The sequence below is a fragment of the Falco rusticolus genome, chromosome 10 (assembly GCF_015220075.1).
Source record: "Falco rusticolus isolate bFalRus1 chromosome 10, bFalRus1.pri, whole genome shotgun sequence".
Taxonomy (NCBI): Eukaryota; Metazoa; Chordata; class Aves; order Falconiformes; family Falconidae; genus Falco; species Falco rusticolus.
Window position 1 is genome coordinate 4,711,245 of NC_051196.1, and position 27,817 is coordinate 4,739,061.

At 40.5% G+C, this 27,817-nt stretch overlaps 2 protein-coding genes and 1 long non-coding RNA gene across 3 annotated transcripts in view; 2 read left to right on the forward strand and 1 right to left on the reverse strand.

Annotated features, from left to right (window-relative positions):
- The window catches only part of TESMIN (testis expressed metallothionein like protein), a 76,560-nt gene that overhangs the window by 24,420 nt on the left and 24,323 nt on the right, over positions 1–27,817 (reverse strand). The window contains exons 14-21 of the mRNA XM_037403081.1: positions 24,426–27,101; positions 23,965–24,116; positions 22,494–22,610; positions 15,912–16,029; positions 11,456–11,525; positions 8,506–8,615; positions 5,243–5,349; positions 2,957–3,037 (exon numbers count right to left, since the gene is read on the reverse strand). The gene's annotated coding sequence lies outside the window, so the exon portion shown is untranslated. The remainder of the gene's footprint in view (positions 1–2,956; positions 3,038–5,242; positions 5,350–8,505; positions 8,616–11,455; positions 11,526–15,911; positions 16,030–22,493; positions 22,611–23,964; positions 24,117–24,425; positions 27,102–27,817) is intronic.
- GAL (galanin and GMAP prepropeptide) lies at positions 707–8,841 on the forward strand. The gene is made up of 6 exons (XM_037403083.1): positions 707–961; positions 1,041–1,121; positions 1,731–1,785; positions 3,206–3,292; positions 6,194–6,271; positions 8,516–8,841. The coding sequence occupies exons 2-6, from the start codon at positions 1,041–1,043 to the stop codon at positions 8,566–8,568; spliced, it is 354 nt and encodes a 117-aa protein (XP_037258980.1). The 5' UTR covers positions 707–961; the 3' UTR covers positions 8,569–8,841.
- On the forward strand, positions 6,281–8,499 carry LOC119154988. The gene is made up of 3 exons (XR_005106571.1): positions 6,281–6,626; positions 6,665–7,579; positions 7,728–8,499. It is a non-coding gene; the product is annotated as an uncharacterized LOC119154988 (long non-coding RNA).

Here is a 27,817-nt window from a genome sequence, read left to right on the forward strand (position 1 = left end):
AAGGGCAAAAAAAAAGAGAGAGAAAGGAAGGGGAGAAAAAAGAGAAAGAGAAAGGAAGGGGGAAAAAAGAGAGAAAGAGAAAGGAAGGGGGAAAAAAGAGAGAAAGGAAGGGGGAAAAAAGAGAGAAAGAGAAAGGAAGGGGGGGAAAAGAGAGAGAGAGAAAGGAAGGGGGGGAAAAGAGAGAGAGAGAAAGGAAGGGGGGGAAAAGAGAGAGAGAGAAAGGAAGGGGGGGAAAAGAGAGAGAGAGAAAGGAAAAAAAAGGAGAAAGGAAGGGAAAAAAGTGCTATCTCGGATAGAAAGCAGCAGGGGAGTACAGTAACAGGGGTTTAACTCGGCTCCTTCGGCTGCGGTGCTGGAGCGAAGGGCACGGCTCCAAGGGACTGCAAGGGGGGCTCCAGGGCCGGCAGGCACAGCGGGGGTCTCAGTCCTCACCGTTCCCAAACACAAAGCCCGCACCACACCAGCCGCACTTGGCTCCGCTCCCGTACCTGAGTGCCTGAAGTGACGCGTGTCCGCCTCAGGGCGCTTTATCCCGGCCGAGACCCTGCAGGCGCAGGGGGAGGCACCGCCAGCACCCCCCGCGGCACGGCACGGCGCGGCACGGCCCCGGCCATTACCGGCGCGCCCGCGGCGGCCCCCCCGTACCTCTAATTGAATCGCTGGAAGTTCACCCCTCCTCACGCGGCGGGCCGGCGGGGGGGAGCTGCCCGCCCCCGGCCCCTCCCGCGCGGTGGTGCCGCAGCCCATAAAGAGCGGAGCGCAGGGCGGCCGGGCAGCTCTGCCTCGCGGCCATGCACTGAGGGACGGGCCGCCCGCCGCCGTGGGACCGGACCGGACCTCAGAGCGCAGGCTCCTCACAGCGCCGCGGGGCGCGCGCGTCTCCTCACGGCGCCTCCCGCGTCCCGCCGCCTCCCGCGTCCCGCCGCCGGCCCCGCGCGCGGCAGTGGCGCCCCGGCTGAAGGTACGGCCCGGTGGCGGGGGCCGGGGGCTGCCGGCGGAGGGCAGCGCGGTAACGGAGGCCGTTTGCCGTCTCTTTGCAGATGCAGAGGTGCGCTGGCTTCCTCCTGCTGTCTGCCGTCTGCTGCGCCGCCCTGTCGGAAACGCTGGGGCTGGTTCTCTCGGTGAGTAGCGGGCTGACCCCGGCCCCCTGCGGCGAGCCCCGGGCGGTGAGGGGGGGGGGGTTAGTTACAAACCTGGGGGGCTGTCACAAGCTGCCCCGGGCGGTGAGGGGGGGGTTAGTTACAAACCTGGGGGGCTGTCACAAGCTGCCCGGTCACAAATAAGGTGGCCGAGGGGGGAAGAAGAGCGTCTCGCTCATAGACCCAAAGCTGGCGCGGGAAAGGGACGCGTGGGCTCTTGTAGGGAGGTGGGTAGGTAAGTGCAAGCAATTAAAAGAAAACACTGCTCTTTAATAAGGTGGTGGTCAGGTTGTGATAGTAACGTGGAGTGTAAAGCCAACATCTCTGCCTCCAAAGTGCGATTTGCAGTTTCCCTTATATATGAACTCTTCAGATAGAAGGGATGTCAGCAGCGGAACTACTGGCTTAGGCAGAGAGAATTCCCCATTAATATTTGCTTCAATATTACTGGCTTTCATTTTTTACAATATTGCTTCATTTCAAGCCTTTAGAAGATGCTTTCTGCTAAGAGAAAGTATGTTTGGGTGCTGTTAGCTTGGGCTTCAGAAAGCACAGTGTAGTTTGTGCAATAACACACTTGCATTATTTAAGGCAAAAGAAAAAAGGGGCTGGACTTTGAACAGTGCTGGTTACCTACTTGGGCCACGTAAGTCAAGCACTTTTTTAAATTTCTCATTATTTCAAAATGCAGAAAGCTTTTTTTCTTTTCTTGTAAACCAGTCTGCTGTAGTGTGCTAGGCACTTCTCTGATGTAATTCTGTCTAAACCTGCAAGACTGAACATTCTCCCAAACGAGTTTCTTTAGCTATTTGTTACATGCCTACTATATAATTGCGTTGTCTTAGACTGCAACTGTTATTTTCTAAAGCAGAATCGTGGTGAGGCTTTATATCCGCAAGCACATCTGGTCATGTTCTGCTTTCAAACTGTAACTTTCATATGACAAATACTTTCCCCCCCTCTGGTAGTGTTACAAAATGTTATAATGCCTTAGATACCAAGAGAAGAATAATGTAATGTGACGTTTTGGCACTTCTCAATGTATTTCAGGTTACACCTTTAAATCTATTTGAAAATGGCTTTGCTCCCTGGCTTTATTGTAGTACTTTTTTTTTTTTTTTTTCCGAATAAAACAAAACCAATTAAAATAATAACATGCAAACTAATGACTGTAAACATTAATGGTTCACTGTGTGAAAAGTATTTAATGTACAGGTGTTCAAAGTATAGGAACACACTGGTTTACAAAGTGGAAAATCACAAATGTAGATTATAAGAAAAGTGAAATGCAGTGATAAGCTGTCTGTTGTCTGTACTCTTACTACTATTTCTTGTTAACATAATAATACTCATTATCAATGTTTCTTTGTTTTCAGTCTTGGTAATAGATGACAAATACTACAGATGCTTACTGTAATTCTATTTAACCTTAAGGATACCTAAATAAAAAATAATGCATCTTAAATGTATTAACTGGTTCTGTAAATGTCTGGAAGTATATTTGCCCTGAAGCATAGCGAACCAAATTGGTGAAGATACTGTGGGGAAATGTACTTGTGCCATTTTATCTAAGACTGGATAATAGGAATCATCCTTTGCTGCAGGTTGTATTACCAGCTTTTACTGATAAAGGAATAGCCCTTTGCAAGGGGGACAGAAGAGGCAGCAGGGGTATGTAAGATAGTTTACACGAATAGTTTTTTGGAGGCTGTTTGCGGTTTTCCTTTAAGCAAACTAATTGGCAACATTTTCTAAAACCAGAAAAAAAATAGTAGTAAAAACAGCTTCCCAAATTATAAGCGGATGTACAAACTTACATTTTCTTTGACTTCCTCTGAATTCAGTAAAAGCTTCAGCAAGTATGTTGTACAGGACTGGATCTGTAAATGCTGTAAATCCTAAGTGCAAATTCAGAAGAAAAGTTATTTAGCAACACGTTAGTTGCTTCTCTGTCATTTTGTATATCAAAAGTGCCCTTCATGGTCTTATCTTTGAAAACTATGAAAAGCAAGCAATATACAAAGGTTAAGTCGATTAACTCCTCTGATTTTTAATTTATTTATCAGATGCAGTAGATAACCACAGATCTTTTAATGAGAAACATGGTTTCACTGGTAAACGTGAAATACAGCCTGATGAGGATATTAAAGCAGGTAATGAAATTCTGAAAGCCGGTGTTGTTGGTCTGAGGGCTTATTATAGCAAATAATTTAGCAATTTATTTTGTTATTGAGTTAATTACCTAGATACAAGGCTATTCCTGCACTTCAACAGAAATCCTAGTAAACATATGAAAGGAAGAAGAATTCAATTTGGCCATTCAGTGTACTCTGTATACACAGTCATAAAGTTTAAAACATCTTGGTGCCTCGGGAAGAGTACCATAATTATGTTGTTTTAAAAGTATAATAGATCATATTGCTTTGAATAAACCTAGCTTTTTTTTTTTTCCATAGGGCATATATGTATTTCAAATGTCGCCCTAGACAATCAAGAGTTCCTTCTTTGCAGCAAAGAAGTGAGCCCCTAAAGGAATCTTTCAGTAGGGAAAGCTATAGAAATTGGCAAATATTTTTTTTTTTTCTATTCGGATACTCCAGAGCTGAAACTAGACCTCAGAAGTTTATGGCACTGTTTGTAAGAGTCTTTAGTATTAAAAAAATAATGAAATTCCATGTTAAGTCTTGCAGTATTTCCCATATTTAAGCAAGATAGATTATCTTCATTAAAAGTCTCAGCCCCAGAGCTCTCACAGGCTATTGTAAATCCACCCAGCACCATGCAAATGTAACTAACACTAAATAAGTTCATAAATAAAGGAAATGTGGTTAATTACAATTTCATGGACATAATTACTTTGTAAATAGAACAGTAACGTTAATACATTTCTTAGTTGTTACATTCTCAGAAAGGCTGCCAGTTTAGTCCTGATGGTGTAGTTACATAGTGAGGTTTTGTGTGGGTGGTTGTTTTTTGGGGGGCTTGTTGAGTTTTTGTTTGTGGGGCTTTTTTGTGGTTGGTGTGGTGGTCCCCCTGCCCCTTTCTTTAAAATAACCTACCTCCTCAAACAGTGGTGTAGAAACAGTATTTTGCTAGTTAGAAACAATGTGAAATTAAGACTTTTGTAATCTAACAATGAGGCTCACATTGTATCAAATGCATTGCCGGTTGTGGGTATAACACTGGGTCATCTACAGGAATATGATTTTTAAGAGTTATGGAACTCTTTTGTCTGGTAATGCTGCACCTTCACCATTACAAGTAAACCCAACCAAACCCCTCTGGAGGGGGTCTGAAAATTATGTAACTGCCTCTGTTCCAAACCTAATCTTAGAAGCTCTTCTTTCATCAAAAGTTATTTATAGAGTTTATAATAACTTATTTATAAAGTTTCTAATAAAGTTCCTATCCAAAGGAGATCTGATTATAGAAAATGAAGAAGGTAGTCAGAATTCTTATTTTAATTGAAAATGAAGGAATCTTTTAAGTTCTGATTATTTACAGAAGTATCTTAAAATGGCAATATACCTACGTATTATTGTGAAAATTCATGCAAAGGACTGCTTTCTCTCCTTGAAGGAATGCTGCAAAATTCACAAGCTCTCTAGATAACTAGATGAACTTGTAAGCTGTATTAGTTACATAACACTGGGTCCAGGAGGATAAAAACCCAAACCAACCCATGAGCATAATTAGGAAAATCTGTAGAGTCTGCAAGTAATTGGCTATACAGATTTAAGGTCAACATATCAGAGTATATAGAAATATACATGTATGGTATGCTCAGGTCACTAAAGAAAAATATTTATCTAATAAATATAACATTTGTAATAAAATCTGGATCAATAAACTACTAATATAATAATGATTAATCATAACAAATCTGTAACAGGTTAGGTGGGAATAAAATTTTATGTTTTCATTAATTTAATTAACACAAGTATTACTAATCTAAGTAATAACAGCATCTTTGCTGGAAGACAGGATTTTTAGATGTAAATTTCTTAAATGCTGACACTAAATACCGGAAACCTCTGTGTCCCTTACAACTCCTCATCAATATTCTTTTAATTTGTGCTACAGAGCTCAGTCTGCCGCCTTACCTGTATGCCACTAGAGGCATAAATATTCTCTTTGATCGTGGAAGAAGTCCCCCCAAACACCTGCTGCAAAGTCAGTCTTCAAGGCTGTGTTCTGAGATTAAATGTCCCTATGATAACATTAAGGGACAGTGTTTTCAATGATGTAATAATGGGTTGCTAGTCAGATACTGGTGCTTATCTGTTCTGGATGCAGAGAACTGAAAATCTTAGGGAAATTGCCTACCACTCTCCATCCTGTTGATAAAAAGCAAGATATGTCTGTGGGGCTTTTCTTTTTTTATGTATTTATTTTTATTTAAAAAAGACACACAAAGTGTACTTCTCAGCCTCCTAAAGTGCAATAACAAGCTCCCGGGGAGCTTGATAAATTGGGCCGCTTAAAAAGCATCAAAAGGCCTACTTCCACAAGATCAGATCAGTATGTTTTATTAGAGATACAGGCAAAAACATACCTTTCTGAGCTTTTAGTGAAGTCCCAGGCCTAGCTTTTAGGCAACGTATCACTTCTGTATCACTTGAGTGCTTTATTTGGAACAAAGTCAGGCCACTTGAAGAATTTTTAACTGTTTTGCAAAGCTGTTGAACTTATTTGCCAAATTTGCCTTTGCCTTCAACCTCAGGCTAGTGGATACAAAGCAGAGAGCTGAGAACAGAGGATAACTCATCTGCAGCAGAACTGTGACCATTAAGGTGTCAAAGCAGCTCCTATGCAGCAATAGCTACGCAGCTGGGCCACTTTGATCCTGAGAACTGGACTTGCCTACCTTACACCGGCTTTGCTCTTCCATGAAAAAAGATTTTCCATTAATGATTTTAAAGAAAAAGTTCAAATAGCTTTGAGTACTCTCTACTACATAAGCTCTACTCTATACATATACTCTACTACATACGCTACATGCAATAGATTTTTATACCTCATTAATATTAAGTAACAACCAACTTGTTTTATAGGGGATCTTGGAAGACCGCTGGCTGATGAAAACATTGTGCGCACAGTAATTGAATTTTTGACTTACTTGCATCTTAAAGGTTAGTGAACACCTTTTCATCTGTCACTTTCTGGTGTGAAATTTACTGAGAAGATAGGACTATCCTTGAAGGTACAAGTCAGTGACAGATTTGAGCATGCAAGACTTTGAACAATATCTCTGGTGGGGGGAAGGAACTGTCAATTCCATTTTAGTGCGCTTGGGGAATAGGCCTGATTTAGAGACTGCAGGTAGTCCTGCCAAACTGCAGATGATGGATGTCCAACACAGCAGGGTTCTAATACCATTGGATTACTCCAGGCACTGTGAAAATAATAACAGCTGCTACTAGAATTGTATGGATCCAGCTTTTAGAAGAATTGAAAACAAACTATATACAGTCTGATTACATGGGAGTTCATTTAAACCAATTCAATAACAAATAAGACCTCAGTTTAATGACAAGAACTGTTGGTTGAAATTCTGAGACACTTGTTAGCGCCAAAGAACTACATCTCCCTTTCTGCATACCTTCAACAATAAAGTCACATCATAAATTGCAACACTAAGCTGAATGTTGGCAAATAGCTCAAAATGCTGCTAGTAAAAACTCTGCAGTCTCAAAATTGTGACAAGAACTGTAAAACTGAGCTTACAGCTGATTCTGTAAGAACGGTAATTTTATTATAGCATTAGGTAAAGAAGAAATCTGGCTGCTTCTGAGTTTGGCTTTTTAAAAAAACCAACCACTACCACAATTCCAAGTTTTTATAAACCTCTTCAGCCCTTCTAAACTGTCTACAAAGTGGTCAAAACCGTAATATGTACCTGAGAAGAAAACAACAGAAGGAAGACGGTTATTTTTACTGCAAACGTTTGAGGAATCCTCTGTCTCAGAAAGCAGACAACTCAACAAATCTATATTCATACCTTTGTATACATCAAATTATAAGCAATTTTGTGGCAAGTGTATGCTGTGGAATAGTAACAAAGAACTGTGTGTGACATTTGTATTTTGATTTAATTATTAAAAGAGACTTTCAAGAGATCTATTCATTTTCTGCATATCTAGGAAACAAAATTTAAAATCCCTTTGGCATCATCTTCTGAATGGTTTGTATCCACTCAAGCAAAATAATTCTCACCACTGAAAATAGCAACCCAGAGCTTATTGAGTCAACTTTGCGTTTGAAACAAATTCTTTATGGTTAGTACTAAGGTGCAGAGATAAATATATATTTAAAGTAGATTATTAGCATGTGTATTTACTCTGGCCAAAGTAGTAGCTTGCTGCTTGTGCCACTGTGAAGAAGGAGCCCTGAACACTCCTTTACCCTAGGAACCAATAACTGGGTGCAACAGAAAGGGTGTGAAACACGCTGAGCTCAAGCATGATGAGTAGACTAAGAGCTGCTAAGTTAGGCAAGAAAATTAAAATGCATCTTGTAGAAATATAAGTTACTGCTTCCCTGGGACAAATGAGCAAAAAAGGCTGTATTGTAACACTATGTAACAAGTCCTTGTTTAGGACAGTGATGGTATCATTTGTTATTATAAAAAGGAATCTCTAGATCATATAAAATGTTTTTTCCCTGAGATTGATGTACTCCCAGGTTTCAAAAGACATCTAGATCATACTATCCCTTAACAATATTTATTGGCAAGGCCTAATACAAGCTCTTAGACAAAATCAGAGCTGTAGATTTAGATGGGGGAAAAACATACTTTATGGTAGGAATGTTTAACGTTTTTGCCACATTAAAGATATTGGTTTAGGTATGTTCCTGACTCCTGCTCATAGGATTCAGATTCAGGGAATGGCTATTCAGGTTAGACATACATGTCAATCTGCAAGATAAAGTGAATATTTTAACTGTTCAGTAATATCTTGGCAATAACTAAAAGTGGCCTTCAGCTCTTTCTCTTGAAAAGTGTTTCCTCCAACTTTAAAGGCTTTTCATATAGAGCAGGCTGTAGCGTGGCAGCCATAATTGCATAATATTAAAATTTTTGAGATGCTGGGTTCTAGTAAAGTTAATTGACATAATAAAATTGATATAATTTCACTGTCATTCTGTCACTGCTGTTTCTAAAGTGGTGAAATTATAGTAGGGTGGTATTAACATTCACAAGAAAAAACCAATAGTTCATAAAATAGCATATGAAAAGTTCAAGGATTTGATCTCACAGTTAAGAGAAGAAAAATATGAAAATGTATACTACTGAAATTGGATTTCATTATTTGCTACGAATAATATGCATAATGACACATGTGTTAATTCTCTTGGTTTTTACCTTTTTGCAGAGGTGGGAGCACTTGACAAACTACCTTCACCAGACGAAATGAACCAGTCTTGAAGAAGAATGCATTTTTATTTGGTTGTAGTGTAGATTTAGATTGAATTCTAAACAAAAGATCCAAATGGGCTGAAGATGAGAAGGATTGTTTGCATTAATCTGATAAATGGTAAACAGCATTCTGCCCTCTATTGGTTGTTTTTTGTTTGTTTGTTTGGGGTTTTTTTTGTTTGGGGTTTTTTTTTTCCCTCTCCTGTGATGTTACAGTGTAAAGCTTTGCCTTGGTAAAACTTTTCTGTAGGTATATGATAAAATAAAAATAAAGAGCAACTACATTGTTTCATTTTAAAATTAAATACATACCAGCACACAATACATCCTATACAAACCCAGGTTAAATTGTCAGATTTCACTGTATCTGTACTCTGCACAAGTGCAGTAAAATAAAACATAAATGCTACATATTAGGTACTTCAGCTAACTGAGAAAAAGCACAGTGACTTCAAACTGCTGCCATACTTTTTAGTCTTTTTAGGTCACAGATCTGTCTGTACTGCTGCACTTCATGAAAGCCTTGCCTCCTGTTCATATTTTCACAGACATGAAATAAACTCATGTTCATTTTAAATTTTGTATGCTTTACCTGTAATACAGCTGCCCACTGAGTGAAGCATACCTTCATGCGCTACACATTTAACTGTTCTGTACAAGCGGTAGGTTTACACAAATCCTCTGTGTAGAGTTCCTACTCCTATGTTGTCAAGAATACTGGATCTGTATTCTTTAATGAAGAAACTCTCCTGTCTGCTCCAAGATTTAAAAAGTATTTTATGAGATGCTTTAGTGAGAGTCTGGCAAAATGCTTGGATATATGCTTAATCCCTAGGGAAAAGCTTTAATGCACTGGGACCAGAATGAGGAGAATGAGGAAAGGTTTAAGAGGAAAATCCTAGAGTGAGGAAAGGTTTGAGCCTTTCCTTTTTGGAAAGGCTTCTCATATTCAGATAACTTTCACTCTCTGCATAGTGCAATGAACTACCATCCTTTCAAAATGATGCTGTGCACTAGTGCACACAAATTGACAGGTTATTACGCAGCCTGTTTCTCACTTTTAGCATGGCAGTGTACATGCTAGGTGCCAAGCCACTAGTGTCTGGTTTGAACCCCCAGGGCTATCTCACCTTGTCAATCAGCCTGTGCTCTTCCTCTGGTCATAACTCAGCCTCTGATCTAATAATGCCTGATGTTCACTTTCCAAAGCATACAAAATATACTTTTTGTCAGACCCAATGAACTTTTGAGCAAGCCCTTCAGACAACGTTTTATCGTTCTTTTCTCTTTTTTTTTGAGTAATAAAAAAGTATACACTGCTAATATACATGCTGCTAGTTCAACATTATTTCGTAAATTTATGGGCTTCCAAAAATGTGAAAGAAAAAAAAAAAAAGACTGAAATTTAACTTCTGTATGTTAGTATAGTTCAGTAATTCCAAACTCTCATTTTCACTAGTAATGCCTGTATTTCCCATCACAAACTTGAAGCAGAGCTCTAAAATTAAGAGGCATTCTTTCACTGAATTCCATGGGCTTTGGTTCCTTGACTGCTAAGAACTACTACCCATCTGCAGAGCTCAGTAACAAGCCATCTGCCTAGGGCAAAACAGCTGAATCTATGATCAAATAAAAAGAATGTAAACTTAGCATTGATTTTTTTTCTTTTGAAATAGGATAAGAAATTGACTTCAAAATTAGAAAACAGTTATTACTTAGATCAAATTAGCACATTGTCAGCTCATTAAAGTTGAAATGGCCTTCCTAGACTGTTTATTTGAAATTCTGAAATTTGAGATTATTTGAAATACTGAAAACCTCACAGGATCAAGTTCCCTGGAAGATTTATATCTCTGTCTAAGCAGGGAGGCCCACAAGTTTTTATTGTGCTGCACTTCTGTATGCATATATTATCAAAAACACAAAGGGTCATTATAATCTAATTACCAAAAGCAGTCCACATACTTTCACTTGATAATTACTGCATTCAAACACGTACTGGTAATATTTCAAAATATAGAGAGGTAAAATTTTTGGACTGTTTCTTCACCCTCTACAGCTCTTACCTTTGCAAAAACAAAGGGGCAAAACAAAATAAAGGGGCATTCTCCTGGATCAATTTCAGTAACGTTCTTACTTTATTTAAAGCATGTGTGACATCTCAGACATAAATTCTGCAAATATTTGGAATGACATCTCCATAATCAGCCCCTCAGACAAATACCTGATAAAAGACGGCCTTTAAGCCACAATGTGAAAGCAATCCGTTTCAACGGGGCAAAGAGACAATAAAAAGATGTGACAAGTTTCAGTAGAAAATTTTTAAAAATCCCTATTTCCTCCTCATCGTTTCGTTTATTTGTTAATTTGCATACATTGTATCCCACTTTTGTGTAAGATTAGATCAAATATATATCTGCACTAAAGACAAAATCCAAAGTCTATTAAAAAAAACTTTTTTGCAAAGTTTGCCAGTGATATGAAATTACCCAGCATACAAGTTTAACTCTGACAATGGAGAGAAGGCTTGCATGATGCTGAACGACTGGACAATAAAATGGCAGATGAAATTAAATGCTGATGCAAGCAAAGTAATATACACAGCAAAAACCAACTCTAATTTTGCGTACACATAATGATGGTCTTAAATTATCTATGGAAAAATAGCTTAGACTCATTGCACACAGTCCTCTAAAAAACATCATTTTAAACCTCAGCAGCAGTTAGAAAGGCAAATGGAGTGTTAGGAATTATAATAAAAGTAGCCAAAACCAAACCAGAAAACATCATTATGCCACCATACACCCAACTTTGAACCAGCTGCAGTCCTGGTCAGCTCATTGTAAAAACTAAGCACTGTAGAACCAGAAAAGTTATAGAGAAAAGTGACAAATACCTTCAGCAACAGGGAACGAATTCTATACACAGAGAGACTAAGCAGATTGTGACTTAGCTAGGGAAAGAGGCTAGGAAGGAGAGAGATGACAGTCTTAAATGTCGTGGCAAAAGTGCTTAGTGAATTCACTTCTTGTAACCCAGGATTTAATGATTACCCAATAAAATGATCAAGTAATATATTTAAACCCCACCCCCAGAAAAAGTCCTTTTCCATACATCTCATGATGAAATTGTGGCACTGACAGGCACAGGACATTATGGAGGCTATAGGTGCCAAAGGGGAACAGTTATATTCACAGAAGAAAAGTCCTTCAAGGTCCAGATGAAACCACTACCTCAAAAAGTCCAATTAAATTGTTTCTTAGAACAGATTACGGACATGCGTGCACAGAGCTATAAAGCAACCCTTACAACCTGATCCATAATTCAGCAATTAATTAAGACAGGGCTTCCTCACCTGCACAGCACCTGATGCCAATTTACAAAAGAAAGTTGGAAATGACACATTTTTGGCTAAAATTTGCAGCAATTAATACTACCCACAACCAAAAAGGTATAATTTTATACAGTGCTTCACCTGCCAGGTAATCTCACTACGACTTTTTTAAATGCAGATCAATTCAGCACAAAAGAGGGAGTTTCTGGTGGCACGGCTGACATAAAGCAGTCTAACCAATTTAGGAAGTCATTAGCCAGCTGACAGGATACAAGTAGCTTCCCACCTGTCTACTTACGTAAAGGTCAACCTCCAAAATTAACATAAAAGAATTGGGTACAACTCAGAATACTGATGACATTTGAGGGGGGTTGATATAATTCTGCTTTCAAATTTAATGTTATCATAGCTAAAACCACTACAGCCCTTCTTGCTGAACTAGTGCACTCCCTAAGGTAACAGAGGAGCTTGGTGTGAGTTAGTTTACAAAAGATTCTGACAATTTCTTAGCTTTTCAAGAGGCATGATATGAGATAGTATATGAAGCGACACATGAATAACTCACAGAAAAAGTGATGAAAATTTTATACATGATTAAAGAAAAAGCAACAAGTTAGAAATGGATACCAGAAATACTTTGTAATTGGTCCAGGATACAAATTACCTCAGAAGATCTCTAAGGCATATATAGGATTAAAAGAAAGTTTAGAACTGAGTTTTATTAGCAGAACAAATGATTTTTCACCTATTAACAAAGTACATTAACACTGCAGTGCTTCTGTTACTACTTTGTGTTCTATGATTTATTTTTAAATAAACACAAATAATGATTCTGATCCTTAATTTTGTGAGGACTGAGCATGACATGGGCCAGCCATAGGAAACTGCAACTCACAGATCACTCTAGTACTTACATTCGGTAGTTGGGGGTATACAAATGCCAGTTGCTAAGATTTTTAATACCTGATAGCACAGGGTATTTGTCAATTCATGTGCCACACAGCATCTCCCAGAAACAAGCTTTAAAAAGCCAGAGTTGAGCTGTAGATGAGAATTATCTCCTTGCTTCTAAGGCACTACATTATTCCCAAATACTTGATCAAATCCCCTTGACATTCGACTCCCATATGTTCCATTATCTGTGGTATTTCTAATTGAATTGATCTCCACAGATTTTCCACTAATTAAGTACATATAAATCATACAAACTTTCTGTGTGCGGGGAGACGAGTCTCATATGGAAGGGCTGTCCAAGGGGAAATTCTAAAATACCAGAATACAATCTCTCTCAAACCAGAATAAAATGTTACCATTCAGTTTGCAATTTTTTTTCCTTTGATACATTTTCTAATATAAATTTTGACTATTTATGATTTTAAAATGCTTAAATAACTCATATATATATATAAACAACTCATATAAATATATAAAAAAATAACTTAAGTCATTCAGAATGAATTGCTTCCATAATTTCCCCTTCAGAATGTTTATAATGTCTTATGTTTCCTTGAAATCATTTATGGCATTAAACGTCACTCTATCAGAAAATAATTGATCTGATCTGATGAATGTTATGGCTATTATTTACATTTATCAATATTAAAGGTGGTATTTCTTGACCAGATTTTAAACTGAGGCTCTGATTATTTCCATCAACATAAGTTCCTATGTCATATTTGTAGAATGTGTATTCTTTGCTTACTATTTATTCAGATGTCAGTGCAGGGGAAATCACACCCTGCTTCCCCAAGCCCTTCCTGCAGTTTCATAGGGTTTCCTATCCTTCTTGAACTCCTAATTTAAAAGATCATAGATTTAGGAATCATTAGCTTTCTGGTGGTTTTCACATCTACTATTCTCTGCAGCTATTAAAACTCTACTCAAAGTAGTCTGCAAAGATTGGTGTGAGAATTTGAAGCATCTCTTCAAAACAGTTTGGGGACACTTCTGTTGGGTAACTTCTTTTAGGAGTCTTCACAGAAGCCTTAGGTACTTGAACTAAAGAGGGCAGCTCTCTAAGTGAAGGTCTGAATCATCTTCTGCTCTCTGCTAGCTAGAGAGCAAGCCCCAGCTCTGAACCTGGAGTAACCTTTCAAATTAGGTATTTTGGTTTGCTGCTTCAAATCAAGCAGAATGAACACAGGCCCTAAGACTTTGAGAACGTGGGAGCAGACAGGAAAAATAACCATGTTTTTACAGCTGTTACATTTTTGCACCACTTTTCAGATCACAGTTTTACGAATTCCGCCTGCTTGGCTTTCATGCTGGTTACATATTTAGTCACTGTTTCAAGATACAGGTCTTCAAAGACAACGTGAGGGCCAAATCCTGACCTATGAAACACAGTATAGTGGTACTGATGACCTTGAAAGTAAGTTTCTTTGTATCAGTTAAGATCTGACCTTCTCCAGTGGGACAACATTATAAAAAAACCCTCATTTTAATAATATCAGCTTTTATGCTAAATAGAATTTCAGAAATAAAAGCTACAGTCACCCTTATTCCATAAAAAATACTCCTCCTTCCCACCTGCTGCAAAGTACATTGTTCATTAAATCCTTCTGTCGCTTTGCTTTTTTTCCCCAAAATATTTACATTTTTCACTGCCTTTTTGTCCATTTTTGTTGAATTCCTTTTTCAGTGCACAGTACAGACACTATTTTACCTCTCACCACAGTCCTGAAACATCCATTTCCAAATCTCAGTTTGATTAAACATAATAGTTTTGTTGTGTTAATCATTACTCTGGTATTCCTCTCCCCACTCTAGCTATCTATTAGCATAAAACACAGTAATTACCAATAATTCATATTTGTAACAGTGTTGACAAGCCAGATATTCTTGGCTGGGTAAAGGGAAACAGATGTAACACATTTTTTTCCCTTCTACGATCTGTAGTAGGTATTGTGCATATGCATTATTTTTTGCCTCAGCCAGACTGAAAGGATGCTTTCCTTTTGGGGGAAAAAATATCCTTTTTACCACACTACCTTTTGTGAATTCAGAGTGGAATCGCATCTGTGGACAGACTTGAGATATATTTTTCAGAAGAATCAAAGCAATAACAGATTCTAATCCCCTATTTTCAAAAGTGATTTAGGGACAGGTTTTTGGAGGCATTAATTTATTTCGAGATGCAGAAACACACTTTGCTGGATTTATGGGAGCATGCAAGGATGTCAGATGTTGAACTACCAACAAGATTTGAAATTTTAATTATTTCCAATATCTGAACCATTATTAAAGCAAGAACTTGTGTACACTTACAAAACCAATGCAATACTCATCTGAATCTTAGGATGCCAAAATACATTCGAAGCCCTGGCCACTTATAGGTGAAAGCCTGGAGAACACTACTAACTTGTGCTAGCAAAAATTGGTCTTTGTTAATACTAGTTTACATATTCCTAAGCACAAATGTGATGTTAGCCAGCAAATAAAACAATGTCACCAACATCTCAAGGTCAAAAAACTGCTAGAAAAATGTAAAGGTAAATACATAGCTACGTTGTAAGTACAGGCTCTGGAGCCACGTGTAACATGGGTTATATCCTTTGCTTAGACGACACAGAACACCCTGCACCAGCAAATACCGCCTGTCAAGCGTGCGCAAGCTATGACAGTGTCTGGGTCCCTGCAGCTGAAACCTGACAGAGGCTTGGCTGGATGGATTTTATGATGCAGACATCACCTAAATTCCCTCTGAAAGATTATAAGACTTTGGCACCATAATGCTTAAAATTGTGCTAGAAAATGGGACTTGTACCTCCTTCTGAAAACTGTACCCTTATGCTATGCAATCTCGGAAAAAATTCTGCAAAACTTCCAAATCAGTTTAGAATTAGTAATAATAAAAACACATAAAACTTTAAAACTATGGCTTGCAGCAGGAAAGGCCTTTCTTTACAAGAAGGAACAGATAAATAAAAACATGAACACTGAATATACGTTCATGTTATGACAAAAGCCAGAAAGCCCTGAATGCACAGCCCTGTATATGCAAACCCTTCATCCTTACCTGTTATCATGGCACTTCCCTTCTGAGCTCCCTAGTGAAACTTCCAGGCAAAATCACAACCAGAGGGGCCACGTCCTGTATGTTCTCCAGGATCATTTTCTGTTCGGTTGCACCAGCCCTGAAGCAGTAACAGCAGTTAGGGTTCTAACTCAGCCGCAAGTTGCTCACACATCTTAACACCATTGCAGGTACAAAGCTTTAAAAGTTTCGAAGGCTGCATGATTTTTGTTGACTTGCTAAATTAGGAAATCTTAATTGTAAAAGACCTTGGTAGAATTGGAATTATAGCCTCATAGAATATTTTGAGTTGGAAGGGATCCATAAGGATCACCAAGTCCAACTCCCTGCTCCTCACAGGACTAACTAAAACTAAACCGTATGACTAAGAGCATCAAACAGACACTCCTGGAACTCAGACGGGCTCGGTGCCCTGACCACCTCCCTGGAGAGCCTGTTCCAGTGGCCAGCCACATTTTCAGTGAAGAACTTTTTCCTAATGTCCAGCCTGAACCTCCCCTGGCACAGCTTCGTTCCATTCCCTCCATTCCTATCACGGGTCACCAGAGAGGGGAGACCAGCACCTCCCACCCCCCTGCGCCCGCCCGAACAAGTTGTAGACTGCAATGAGAGGAGGCCACCCCTCGGCCTTCCCCTCTCCAAGCTGAACGAACCAAATGCCCTCAGCTGCTCCTTACAAGTCGTGCCCTCGCTGGGGCTGCTCTCCAGCCTCTCGTCCCCTGGGTTGTATGGACAGCCAGGGTTCCCCATCCCAGCTGCAGAACCTGGCACTTGCTCCTGTTACGTTCTGTACGGCTGGTGCCTGCCCAGCTCTCTGTCTATCCAGGTCTCTCTGTAGGCCTCTCTACCCTTGAGGGAGTCCACAGCTCCTCCTCATTTAGGATCATCAGCAAAGTTACTTCAGGTACGTTTGACTCCTGCGTCCAGGTCCTCCACAAAAACATTCAAGAGCGCTGGCTCCAAAATGGGCCCTGGGAGCCTCGCTGGTGACTGGCTGCCAGGCCGGTGTAACCCCATCTGTTAATGACCCTTGGAACCTGACCCGTCAGCCACTTGCTCCCCCAGCACATTATGGACTTGTCCAGCCGTGTGCTGGGCAGTTTGTCCAGAAGGATGCTGTGAAGACCCTTGGAAGCTTTGCTAAACCCCCAAACCCCACATCTACTGGCTTCTCTTCATCAGCCAGGTGGGTGACCTTGTCATAAAAGGAAATCAAGGTAGTTTAAACAGGATTTTCCCCTCATGAACCGGTGCTGGCCGTGACCAGTGACTGAATTGCCTCTCAATTGTTTTTCAATAACTCCCAGAATAACCTTCTCCATGATTTTGTCAGGCACTGACGTGAGACTGACAGGCCTGTAGTTACCAGGGTCTCCCTTCTTGCCCTTCTTGAAAACTGGGATAACATTTGCCAGCTTCCAGTTGACCGGGACCTCCCCAGATTCCCCAGACCACTGAGAAGTAACGGAGAGGTGTTCCATGATAACATCTGCCATCTCTTTTAGTATCCTGGGGTGAATCCCACCGGGCCCCGTAGCAGCATAGCGTACCTCCAGCAGCAGCAGCAAGCCTCAAACCAGTTCAGAGTCAGCTGGGAGTTTATCATCCCCCCAGTCAGAGCCTTCCAGCGCAGGGCTCTGGGGGTCCCAGGGCCATTTATCGGTGTTAAAGACAGAGGTGAAGGCGGCATTGAACGTCCCTGCTTTGTCTTTGTCCCTGTTTGTGAGGAGCCCTTTTTGCTGTCCTTCAGTGCTGGCTAGCTTGAACTGCAAAACACCATCTCTGTAGTCCTCCCATGTCACTCGTCCTTGCTTCCAATGTCCATACACTTTCCTTTTCTACCTCAGTTCTAGAAGAAGATCCCTGCTCAGCCAAACCAGCCTTCTGCCCACTTGCTTGGTAGCTTAACTATTGCTGAGCTAGAATGCCACTGCCTGGCACGGTACAAACTGAAATCATTCGTTGGATTCTGGGAAACAACATGGACTTCTAGTAGTTGAAACACCAGCCTGAAGTGGTAATATAAGAGCAGATGTTCGAACAACTGTTAAATAGGATGACTTCATGTTGCTATTTGGATTATTTGTTTCTTTGGGGGTTCCTCAACAGAGGCAGGCCACTTTTGGGAACTGGTTGATTTGGGGGAATCAACAGCAGTAGGTGGTCATGCATATAGTTTCTGGATGTTTTTTTCAATGACAAAGTTACATATAGTTTTTAAATGGCAAGATTTGTGAGTAAGTGTATATCAGCAGGGACTCAACCTTGTGCTAACCTCAGGGCTGACAATTTTTTTTAAGTGAGCAAAGGAGAAATCTTGAAGATTGATGCTGGTGTTGGAGAGATACATAGTGAGTGCAGCTACTAAACATGTGTCAAGAGATGGTTTCTATGGCTCTAACAAGCAAGAAGATGGGCTCTGATAACTCTTTCTTGTAGCTTTGGTAGTTGCAGCTTTATTAATTTATACAAGAAAAAAGAAGAAATCTAAGGATAAATTCTAGAAAAGACATTTTTATTCAGAAGCCAGTTCTTACATGACAAGAAGTTATTCTGTCATTGTATCCTTTCCTAACATAAATAATCAAGCCACCCAATCTACCCAGGAAATACCAGAAATTCCTGACAGAGGGACTTCTTTTCCCACTTGCAAGTCCAATAATTCTTCAGTTCATAGAGTTGTTGGACAGGAAAAAAATGCAAGAGGTCATCTAAATCATTCTCTGGTTCACAGCCAGGCCAGCTGCTCACAAACCGTACCTGAAGAGTGCTTGTGTTTAAGACCTCCAGGTCTCCATGATCCCTCCAACCAACTAGTCAGTGAGCACTTCACTGTCCTCTACTGTTAGAAAGCATTTCCTGATAGAGAATTGAAAATTTCTTTCTGCCTTTTCTGCCAAGCACTTACTCTATTGACCATGGACACAGGAATAATTTATCCTTTTGCTGTTATTAAACCAGTATGTTTCAAGACAGAGACACTACACCCTCTCTTACAACCCTTTCGGATTCTTTTCCTGAAGGTAAACTACCCACAACTTGCTAAGCTTTGAGGGAAACATGGTAAGGGTTTCCAGAAGAAAAGATTCAAGTATTTGCAGGATCAAGGTTTATAGCTATTTTTTCTGTTAAAGAAATGGTTTTGATTTTAAAATAATATGCAGAACATATTAGGGTTGTTTGTTCTTAATGCTTCAGTTCTTTAATTCTTGTGCATCCAGGTGAAAGCAAAGGACACCATAAAGCAGAGAAGGCTGCCCATTTAGAAGACTGCTGTATACGCAAGTCCTATTCTTCTGAGCGTAATGATAGACAGCCTAAATGGCCACAAGGTGGTAATAGTGCTCTATATGAAAGAAAAAGCACGAGTACATTTAACAAATTTAAATCCATACAAATGTCTGATTTACCTAGACTCACAATTACAACAAAAAGTAGAGCCTTCAGAAATGAGGAAGCGAAAACAACTAATAAAACACTGTGTGCTGGCTAAAAGAGAGAAATGCAGTGGCTAAATGATACATACAGTAAAATGTTATTTTAAAAATGTCCTTGTATTAGCATGACAAAAATCAAGAACATCATTGGAGTAAAGCCAGGTAATAAAACACACAAGAGTCTTGTGGAGTGGTTGTCTGGATGCTTTACCAACGTTTTAGTGAGAGGTAACAGGGAAAAAACACTCATGAGTTTTACACTATGAATAGGGAAGATTACAGTACAGTCCTCTCTTTGGAAATCAATCTTGTCAAGAAGTAATAGGACAGCTTCCAAAGTATGTCTTTCCATTAGTGCAAATTTCACATTGCAAAGAAGTTTTCCTGTAAATCTGTCATCAAATGACTGCATAAGAATATTTCCTTTATCTTAGTTATCTGAGGGAGCTACACTATCTTGCTAGTCAGAGCACCAGCTTAAATACAGAAAAAGGAATCACACAGAGAAAATAAAAATTATTCCTTTTCTGGATCTGACAAGTGTCACACTAAGTGACTGTGATCATTATTAATGTCGAGATAGTTGCAACAGCTTGGAGCTGTAAATGCCAATATCACTTTGGAGGCAACTGCCCATTTAGAGGTGGGCTCCTTTGCAAGGTCAACGTAAAATCTTATATGTGGAACTTCGGGGGTCACTGTCACAGATGCTACAAGGGAAGAAATAACTGCTCAGGAATGTACAATTTCCAGGACCGTGCTGAAACAAGATTTCAACAGAGACATTCCAATACTGAAAATGCATTTGTATTTCATTAAAACAACAACAAAAAAAAGTGTAGTACATGGCAGAGAACAGTCACAAGCCTCCAAAGTGGTAAGTGAGCATGGTCTGGGAAGGAAAGGGAAAACATGCATCTGCTTTCTACCCCTGTGTTTCTCATTACTTAGCTACTTGCAACCAAATCTTATTCAGAGCCAAACAGCATCCCATAAGCTACTGTGCTAGCTCACCTGAACTGCTCTGGGGTTCCCCTCTCTCTGAAAACGTCGTGAGTGCAGCCAACAACCCCAGGCTGCATCTGAACAGGGCAGTCTATTGGCAGCTGAATGTGGGGCTGGTGATTGGGATCAGACAGAGCACCTCTGCATTTAGGCAACATTTTTATGACAGTCAGACCCTTGGCACTTGTTCTCTGGATTCTGTGGCTTACTGTTCTCCATACTAAGGATTGCCAGACTTGCTTTCGTGGACTGACACCACAGATACTGACCAAGGTTCACAGCTGAGTGTTTGCAGTAAAAGGCTTGTTTCAGGGACCCAGTCTGCACGCACTGCTCTCTGGTAACCACTGATCTGCAAGAAGATTTGGGGTTGCGGATAGGTTTCAAAAGGGAATTACTATATCAATGCTTAGAGCATACAGAGCTATATAAAACAAGGTGGTTTTGAAGATATGAAAACCAGGGATGTCTGCAAGAGAGGATATCCCAGTGTGGACAGACCTGGCCTGTATTGCTCTGGGGTGTTAGGAGTTCCAGAGCAGGACTGACGCATGATGAAATAAGGAGACAGGATAGATGTGATACTGCTGCAGACAGACACACTACAGCTCTGTCCCAGCTGAATCTAGCATTATTTTCCTATCTGCAGAAAGTGGGTTTGACACATTATCGAGGAAAAAGGAGGGATGAAAGAGTTTGGTCTCTAAAAGTGCCTTTAAATGCTTTCTCAAAAAAATTAGTTACGAATAACAGTAACATGACACTTGTAATCACACAGCATGAACATCACTTTCAGTATGGTAGGTAACTGTACTTAAAAAGAAATTATGAGCTTTGAAAACAAAGACAGAGAAATAACATGGGCCACTGTACCATTAACTTACATAACTAGTGAAAATAAGCAGAAAACATGCCACCTGAAATTTCATTCAAGCTATGGATCGTTGATCTCTTAAGTGCAAACCTAGACCTAAATCTACCCACTAGCCAGAAGCACAAACTACTGTTTGACTTAGAGATCTTTCTTAACAACCCTTTCTCTAGTACCCCACTGATTGCAGTGGGCTGTTTGATGTCTGCAAAGAAAGTTAGGACTACTCATTGAATGTGAAGAATCATAGTCACTACTGTTATAGGTACAGGTCTCAGAAAAGGCAATCTCAGCACAGAGTCCAAAGAAGAAGCAGGGATCAAGAGGTCCTCGCTCATTTTAACAGGTGATCCTGCAGGTCTCATTTATGAATCTGGAAGCTGCATGATTGCAGTCAGTGCCAGGAAACTATAAGGCAAAGATGCCAGGCTTTAGCTTTTGTGTTTTGGTCTGACCTTTTCTGGCTGTGTCTCAAGGCTTCATAAATCCTCTAATTTAGTGATTAAGACATGATGTGACTGTAGCATTCAGACAGCACACAGGTCATAACCAAACAGAGCCAAGAGATAAAGATCATCCTGCTTGCTTACTCACGACAGCCTAATGCCTTAAAGACATACTGGTGACTCCGAGTTACCTGACCTGGAACAAGTACACTCTCACTTTTAGAGGCCTCAAACCTGAAATACATGATATCAGACACTGGTTGTACAAAAACCTGATGGAGCTAAAGGAGGGAAAGGCTTCTGAAGAGTAATTTTTCTGTACTTCAAATCACAGAAGGATACTGACCCCCAAAACTGTGGTAGAAGAGTGGAGGGAATGACAATCAGAAATTCATCAAGAGCGAATTAAGTCAATCACAATCAGAGATACTGGTAAAAGAGACAGACAGGTTTATATACTGTGATTTGTTATATGTAAGAAAAGAACTATCTAAAGCAAATCCTGACTATGAGATTTCATCCTAGTTGCTTAGTGCAACTTTCATCCAAAGAAAAGAAAAATTAATGACTCGTCATTGAGTGAGATCATAAACACAGAGTTACTTTCTCTCACCTGAGAGAAAAGAAACCCATCAGTTTTATGTCGCTATATTTACCTATCCTAGCAAGGCAATATTAAGTAGCAGCCTTTGATTCAAGGCTGCTGCTTATGTCACCCGCCAAGTGAAACTGCAAAGGAAAGCAAAGCCTGCATAGACATTTCATTCCAAAAATATAGTCAGTCTTTGGAACTGTATCGCCATACCTTGAGGGGACACCAGTTTTTCCAAATCTTTGGGATGCTATCATTAGTTTTGTTGTTTCTAGCATGCTGTTTAAAGTTCTGGGTACTGAAGTCATATGACAGTGTGAGAATTTCATCCTGTAATAATAAATAATGCAAAATCTTTGTAATCTTAGTGGTCACAAGAAAAAAAAAAGCATACTTTCAGTGCTCAAGAGCACTAGAAAATATTCCAATATATATATATTATTTTAAGATAAATGTATTAATTTAGAGAGCTTGAAATATGCATACTTGGATTTGGAGACTGTATCAGTCCTGGGAATAAGTCAATTGTCTGATCATTCAGATAAATCAGCAGAAACATGTTTTTAAAAAATTGTGTGTGTCTATGGACTCCAAAGAACACATTGGTGTTAAAGCTGTGTGGGAATTTCCAGAAGATGGAGGCGTGTTATATTTATGCAGAATAAAGGCTATGAAACACATAAAATGACACTTCAATTCCAATCATGCAGCTCAGCAATTATTCTGCAGGGAAACACTTTTATTACTAGGTTTACTGACCATAAGCTGATACTTGAAAAAACAGTATTGCAATTTAAAATTTATTTCAGATCAATGGAGACAACCATGTGGGAATTTGGATCTGTAATTCTCCCATTCCACTCAAAAACCGCTATCCATGGCAGATTTTGCAGCCTACAGTGTTCTACACGGGCTGTTCTGTGTGAAAAATGGAAAATAATGAATTTAAATTTTATCAGAGTGAATCATTCATCACTTCTGAGTCCAGACTTGGAAATCATCCCTGTAAAGTCAAGGCACTATTTGCACAATTAGAGATGAGCCCCACTAAAAGTATCAGAATCAGGCCTTTTGTCCTTGACCAAGTGAAGCAGAATGATTGCATCAATTGTCTGTGATAATTAGATGATTGAATCATGTGAACAATAGTTCACTCGTCTTCTAGCTATCTAATTCATGGTTAATGAGTGCTCTTCATGCACTGTTCACCATAAGGACTCAAGTCATAAATCACTCCCTATTCATGCAGGAGTTCAGTCTGAAGAAACAGACTATGTAATGATGTGATTTTGATGCTTGTCATCTCTTCAGAAGGTAGCAGGTCAGTGGAAAAAAAAATCATACTACCTTGCTCCACAGCAATTTCCTTTTGTCTTGGTACCAAGAGATTCCCACTTCAGTGTAAAACAGGAGAACGCCTAGTCCACATTTCCAGAAGACTTTCTGGTATTTTCCCCTCCTCTCCTTAAAAAGAGTTCACATATATTTTTTTATCTTCAATCATATTTTTCTCTTTTAAGATTTAATCATCATTCTGTAACTTCATTGTTTCCCTTCTCCTGACCTCACTGACCCATTTAACGATCTTAGTTGGAACCACTCTAAGGTTTACCGTACCCCTCTCTGTAAAAGAGGTAACGATGCAGTAGCCTTCATGCAGGTGAACAGGGAGAAACTAGATTACCTATGGGGTGCCCAACACTTGGATTTAGACTTCATGACTGATTCTCAGAACAACCTCCCCTCATTCTCACCAGAGCCATTGCAGCATGTACAAGAACCCATCATTTCTCACAGATCCCAGGATATGTAATATCAAGTATTCAGAGTAACGCACTGTAAAAAAATAAACAATAAAACAGCTTTTAGAATAAAGAATAAAACGGCTTTTAGATAGGCCAAGGCCAAGTCAGACATGGGCAATGAGCATGCAGAATTGCACAGCAAGGTTAAAGGGTTTGCTTTCGGGGATGGTAGAAATGGGCCCACCACATTCAGTTCTTTGCTATCACTGTTAACCAGTTTATATAAACCCTTTCCTACACAGCAAAGTATCAGGTGCTTGTTAATAAGATGGATTTTTTCCTAGTGTATGGAGACACTGTTGGGGTAAGTAAAATCTTGTCATGTTGCAAAATTACTCACTTTCCAACAGCTCTGTGATGGAGAAGCAAGGGCAGGCCAAGCCTCAGGGGAATCCAGCTGGGAGCTGAGGGTGATGAGGCAGCAGGCAGCAGCAGTGTCCACACTGAAAACAGCACAGTCCCGCAGTACCTGAGCAAGAAAGGCAGGGAAGGTACAGTGAAGGCAACCAGGTTCAGCCAACAGTCCACACTGCCAGGCAAGCTCAGAGCAATGAAGCAGGTCTGAGATCAAGCCAGGAAGTCAGGATCATGTGTCAAAATCAGGGCCTGTATCAGCCAGGCATAGGAATGGCTCGAACAGAGATTACGCAAAGATGATGCATGAGAGCCTCAGCTGAAAAGCTACTACAGAGCAAAGAGTACCTGCCCCACATTTAGGCTGCTTTCAGCCCAAACAGCCAAATCCACAGGGTAAGGGGTGTGCGCTTTGAACCCTGACACTCTGAAAGCATCTTGACCTCCTGTTGTACTCCAGTTTGTCTGCACTATACAGTGAAGTGCTGTGCAGAGACACCTGCTCCTCACAGGTGAATTGGCCCTGCTGCTCAGCCCGAGGGGTTCAGTGTGCTAAGCAGCACGAAGTAGAATGAGCATGCCCCAGGAAGCAGTGCTGTACACAGATGAACGCAGAATCTAGATGGATAGAGCTGCCTACATATTATTCCTCACTATGGCTATACATACTCAGGATAGGTTACCTGGGAAAGGTTAAATCAAACAACAGCTCTGCAGAGTTCAGTCCAGACGTGACATTTCTGACAGACACCAAAGGGGATGTGGGTGCCCTCAGCTCTTTCTTTATAAAAGCATATGCTGCATAGGCAAAAGCTGTGCCTTTCTTCTGCACAGTGAATACATTTGTTATTGTGTTACATTATGCTATTAGAGTTTTTATATAGTCCCTCAATTGTCATCACAGTACAGATGTTCTGAAGTAGCTAGTTCACAGAAACCAACCTAAAAAGTTACATCTTCCTTTGTCATAACTCATCTGATGTTCCTTTTTGGATTCATCATAGAAAGATAATCAAAATCCTTTCAATCCAGCATTAAGAGTATCAAAAGAGGACTAACCTGAACAAGGCAGAAAAGAATTTATGAGTGGATACCGGGGAAAATCCTGCCAATTTCCTTTAACAATTAGGCTACTATTAGTGTGTGGGGTGCATGGATGTGAATAGGATTCAATTTTTAATAAATTATCAAAGCTTTGACTAAAATGATATTAAGGGAGCTTGCTTGGGCAAATTGTTACAGATTGCTACAGTTTGTTTAGAAAAAGATGGGGGAAAAAAAGAGGTTTTGGACTGTTTGTAACAGCAGTGTATTTATTCTGTCCTGAACCGCGTGAGGAGGTGAGTGGAAAACTTGTTTAAAACATGCATAGGAAGATAAAAGGAGCAGTGATATGACAGGATACTTATTCAAAAACTCTTGCTCAGGGAGAGGGGGCTTTCTGCAGTACCACACTGTGGTGGGTTGACCTTGGCTGGCTGCCAGGTGCCCACCAAGTTGCTCTATCCTTTCCCCTTCTCATAAGGCTGGAAGAGAAAAACAGGATGAAAAGCTTGTGGGTCGATAAGGATAGGGACACCACTCCCCCGTTATCATCACAGGTAAAACAGACTTGGCTTAGAGAAAGTAACTTATTGCCAACCAATCAGAGTAGGATAATGAGAAATACGAATAAATCTAAAATCCCCTTCACCCACCCCTCCCTTCTTCCCAGGTCCTACTTCACTCTCAGCTCTTCTGCCTCCTCCCCCCAACAGCAGTGCAGGGGTGGGGAGTGGGGGTTGTGGACAGCTCGTAATGCTTTGCCTCTGCACCTCCTTCCTCCTCATACTCTTCAGCATGGGGGTTCCTCCGTGTCAAGTGGGGGAGCCCAAGCTCCCCATGCCAAGGAGGCATTCCTTCAGGAATGGACTGCTCAGCAAGGGTCCCCCATGGGGTCATATCTTTCCTGTTGGCCCCTTTAGGTACCGGGAGGCTGCAGTAAGGTCTCCCCAGAGCCTTCTCTGCTCCAGGCTGAACAGCCCCAGCTCTCCCAGCTGCCCTCACAGAGCGGGGCTCCAGCCTCTGCCCATCTCTGTGGCCCCTCTGGACTTGCTCCAGCAGTTCCATGTCCTCCTTGTGCTGGGGGGAGCCCAGAGCTGGACGCAGCACTGCGGGAGGGGAGGGGGGGGGGGATGTCTTATGGGAGTGGAGGGGCAGCATCCCCCCCTCGCCCTGCTGCCCACGCTGCTGGTGACGCAGCCCAGGGCACGGTTGGCTTCCTGGGCTGTGAGCGCACGTTGCTGAGCCCTGTTGAGCTTCTCATCCACCAGCACCCCCAAGTCCTTCTCCTCAGGCTGCTCTCCATCCATACTCTGCCTAGTTTGTATGGATACCAGGGGCTGCCCCATCCCAGGTGCAGGACCTTGCACTTGGCCTTGTTGAATTTCACGACGTTTGCTCAGGCCCACCTCTCAAGCCTGTCAAGGTCCCTCTGGATGGCATCCCTTCCCTCCAGTGGGGGTTCAATGGTACTTCAAGTGTTTACTCTTTGTTTGAAGGGATAAGTTGAAAGTTCCATACTTGTTGGGGTTTTTTCCTTGCACAGTTTTCCATAAATACCTGCAACTAGCCATTGTAAAAGACATCTTGCGTGCAAGATGGATGACTCAGAATTGCTGCCCTGAGAATACAAGAGTCAAAGTTTTGCATGAAATATAAAAGCAACTCTGATTTAAGTTCAGCAATTTGCGTATGTTTAAGGTAGTACTTGTAGTTGCAAAGAAAACACCTTAATCTACATAACTTTAAAATTTTAAGGTAAGAGGTGAAGCCATAAAGCAATCAGATATTTTCAAATTAAATCATTGGTTTGAAGCAGTAAATAGTTGTACATTTGTTGTACAACTCTACACATTCGTCTTGGAACAGTTTCAGTAAGTTATTTATCACACAGTGGATAATAACTCTGAGACTATAATTGAGCACATGTAATAAAGAAAATGATTTGGTTAAAGCTAAAAAGCACTATAATTACTGGAACACAAAATTAACATCAGCTGTAATTTGCTAAAATACTACCAGTTTGAGAATGAAAGAACACATGTATCGATACATTTAGTCTTTGAACAGATACAGATTTGAAAATAACACTCCCCTGCCTCACAAGAAATTATATTTAAACCGTCTTTCTGCTGCATAGGGATATATCCGCCCGTAATTTCTGGACCTGGAGAACGGATGAGAGAGCCAGCAAAAGAAAAGGAACAGACAGCTAGCTCAAGTCCACATTTCAAGAGTCTCTATGTGGAAGTTCAAGAAACCTGTTGGTTGCTAAACACAAACTCTGGGGCAGTTCACTGAGTTCTATCCAGGTCATGTGGACACAAAAGCCACTGA

What these genes read in the sequence shown, in the direction of transcription:
- GAL (XM_037403083.1), top strand. Translation starts at nt 1,041, where the DNA reads ATGCAGAGGTGCGCTGGCTTCCTCCTGCTGTCTGCCGTCTGCTGCGCC. An exon ending in CGCTGGGGCTGGTTCTCTCG is followed by an intron (nt 1,122 to 1,730) that starts GTGAGTAGCGGG and finishes GCATTATTTAAG; the next exon opens with GCAAAAGAAAAAAGGGGCTG. An exon ending in TGATGAGGATATTAAAGCAG is followed by an intron (nt 3,293 to 6,193) that starts GTAATGAAATTC and finishes CTTGTTTTATAG; the next exon opens with GGGATCTTGGAAGACCGCTG.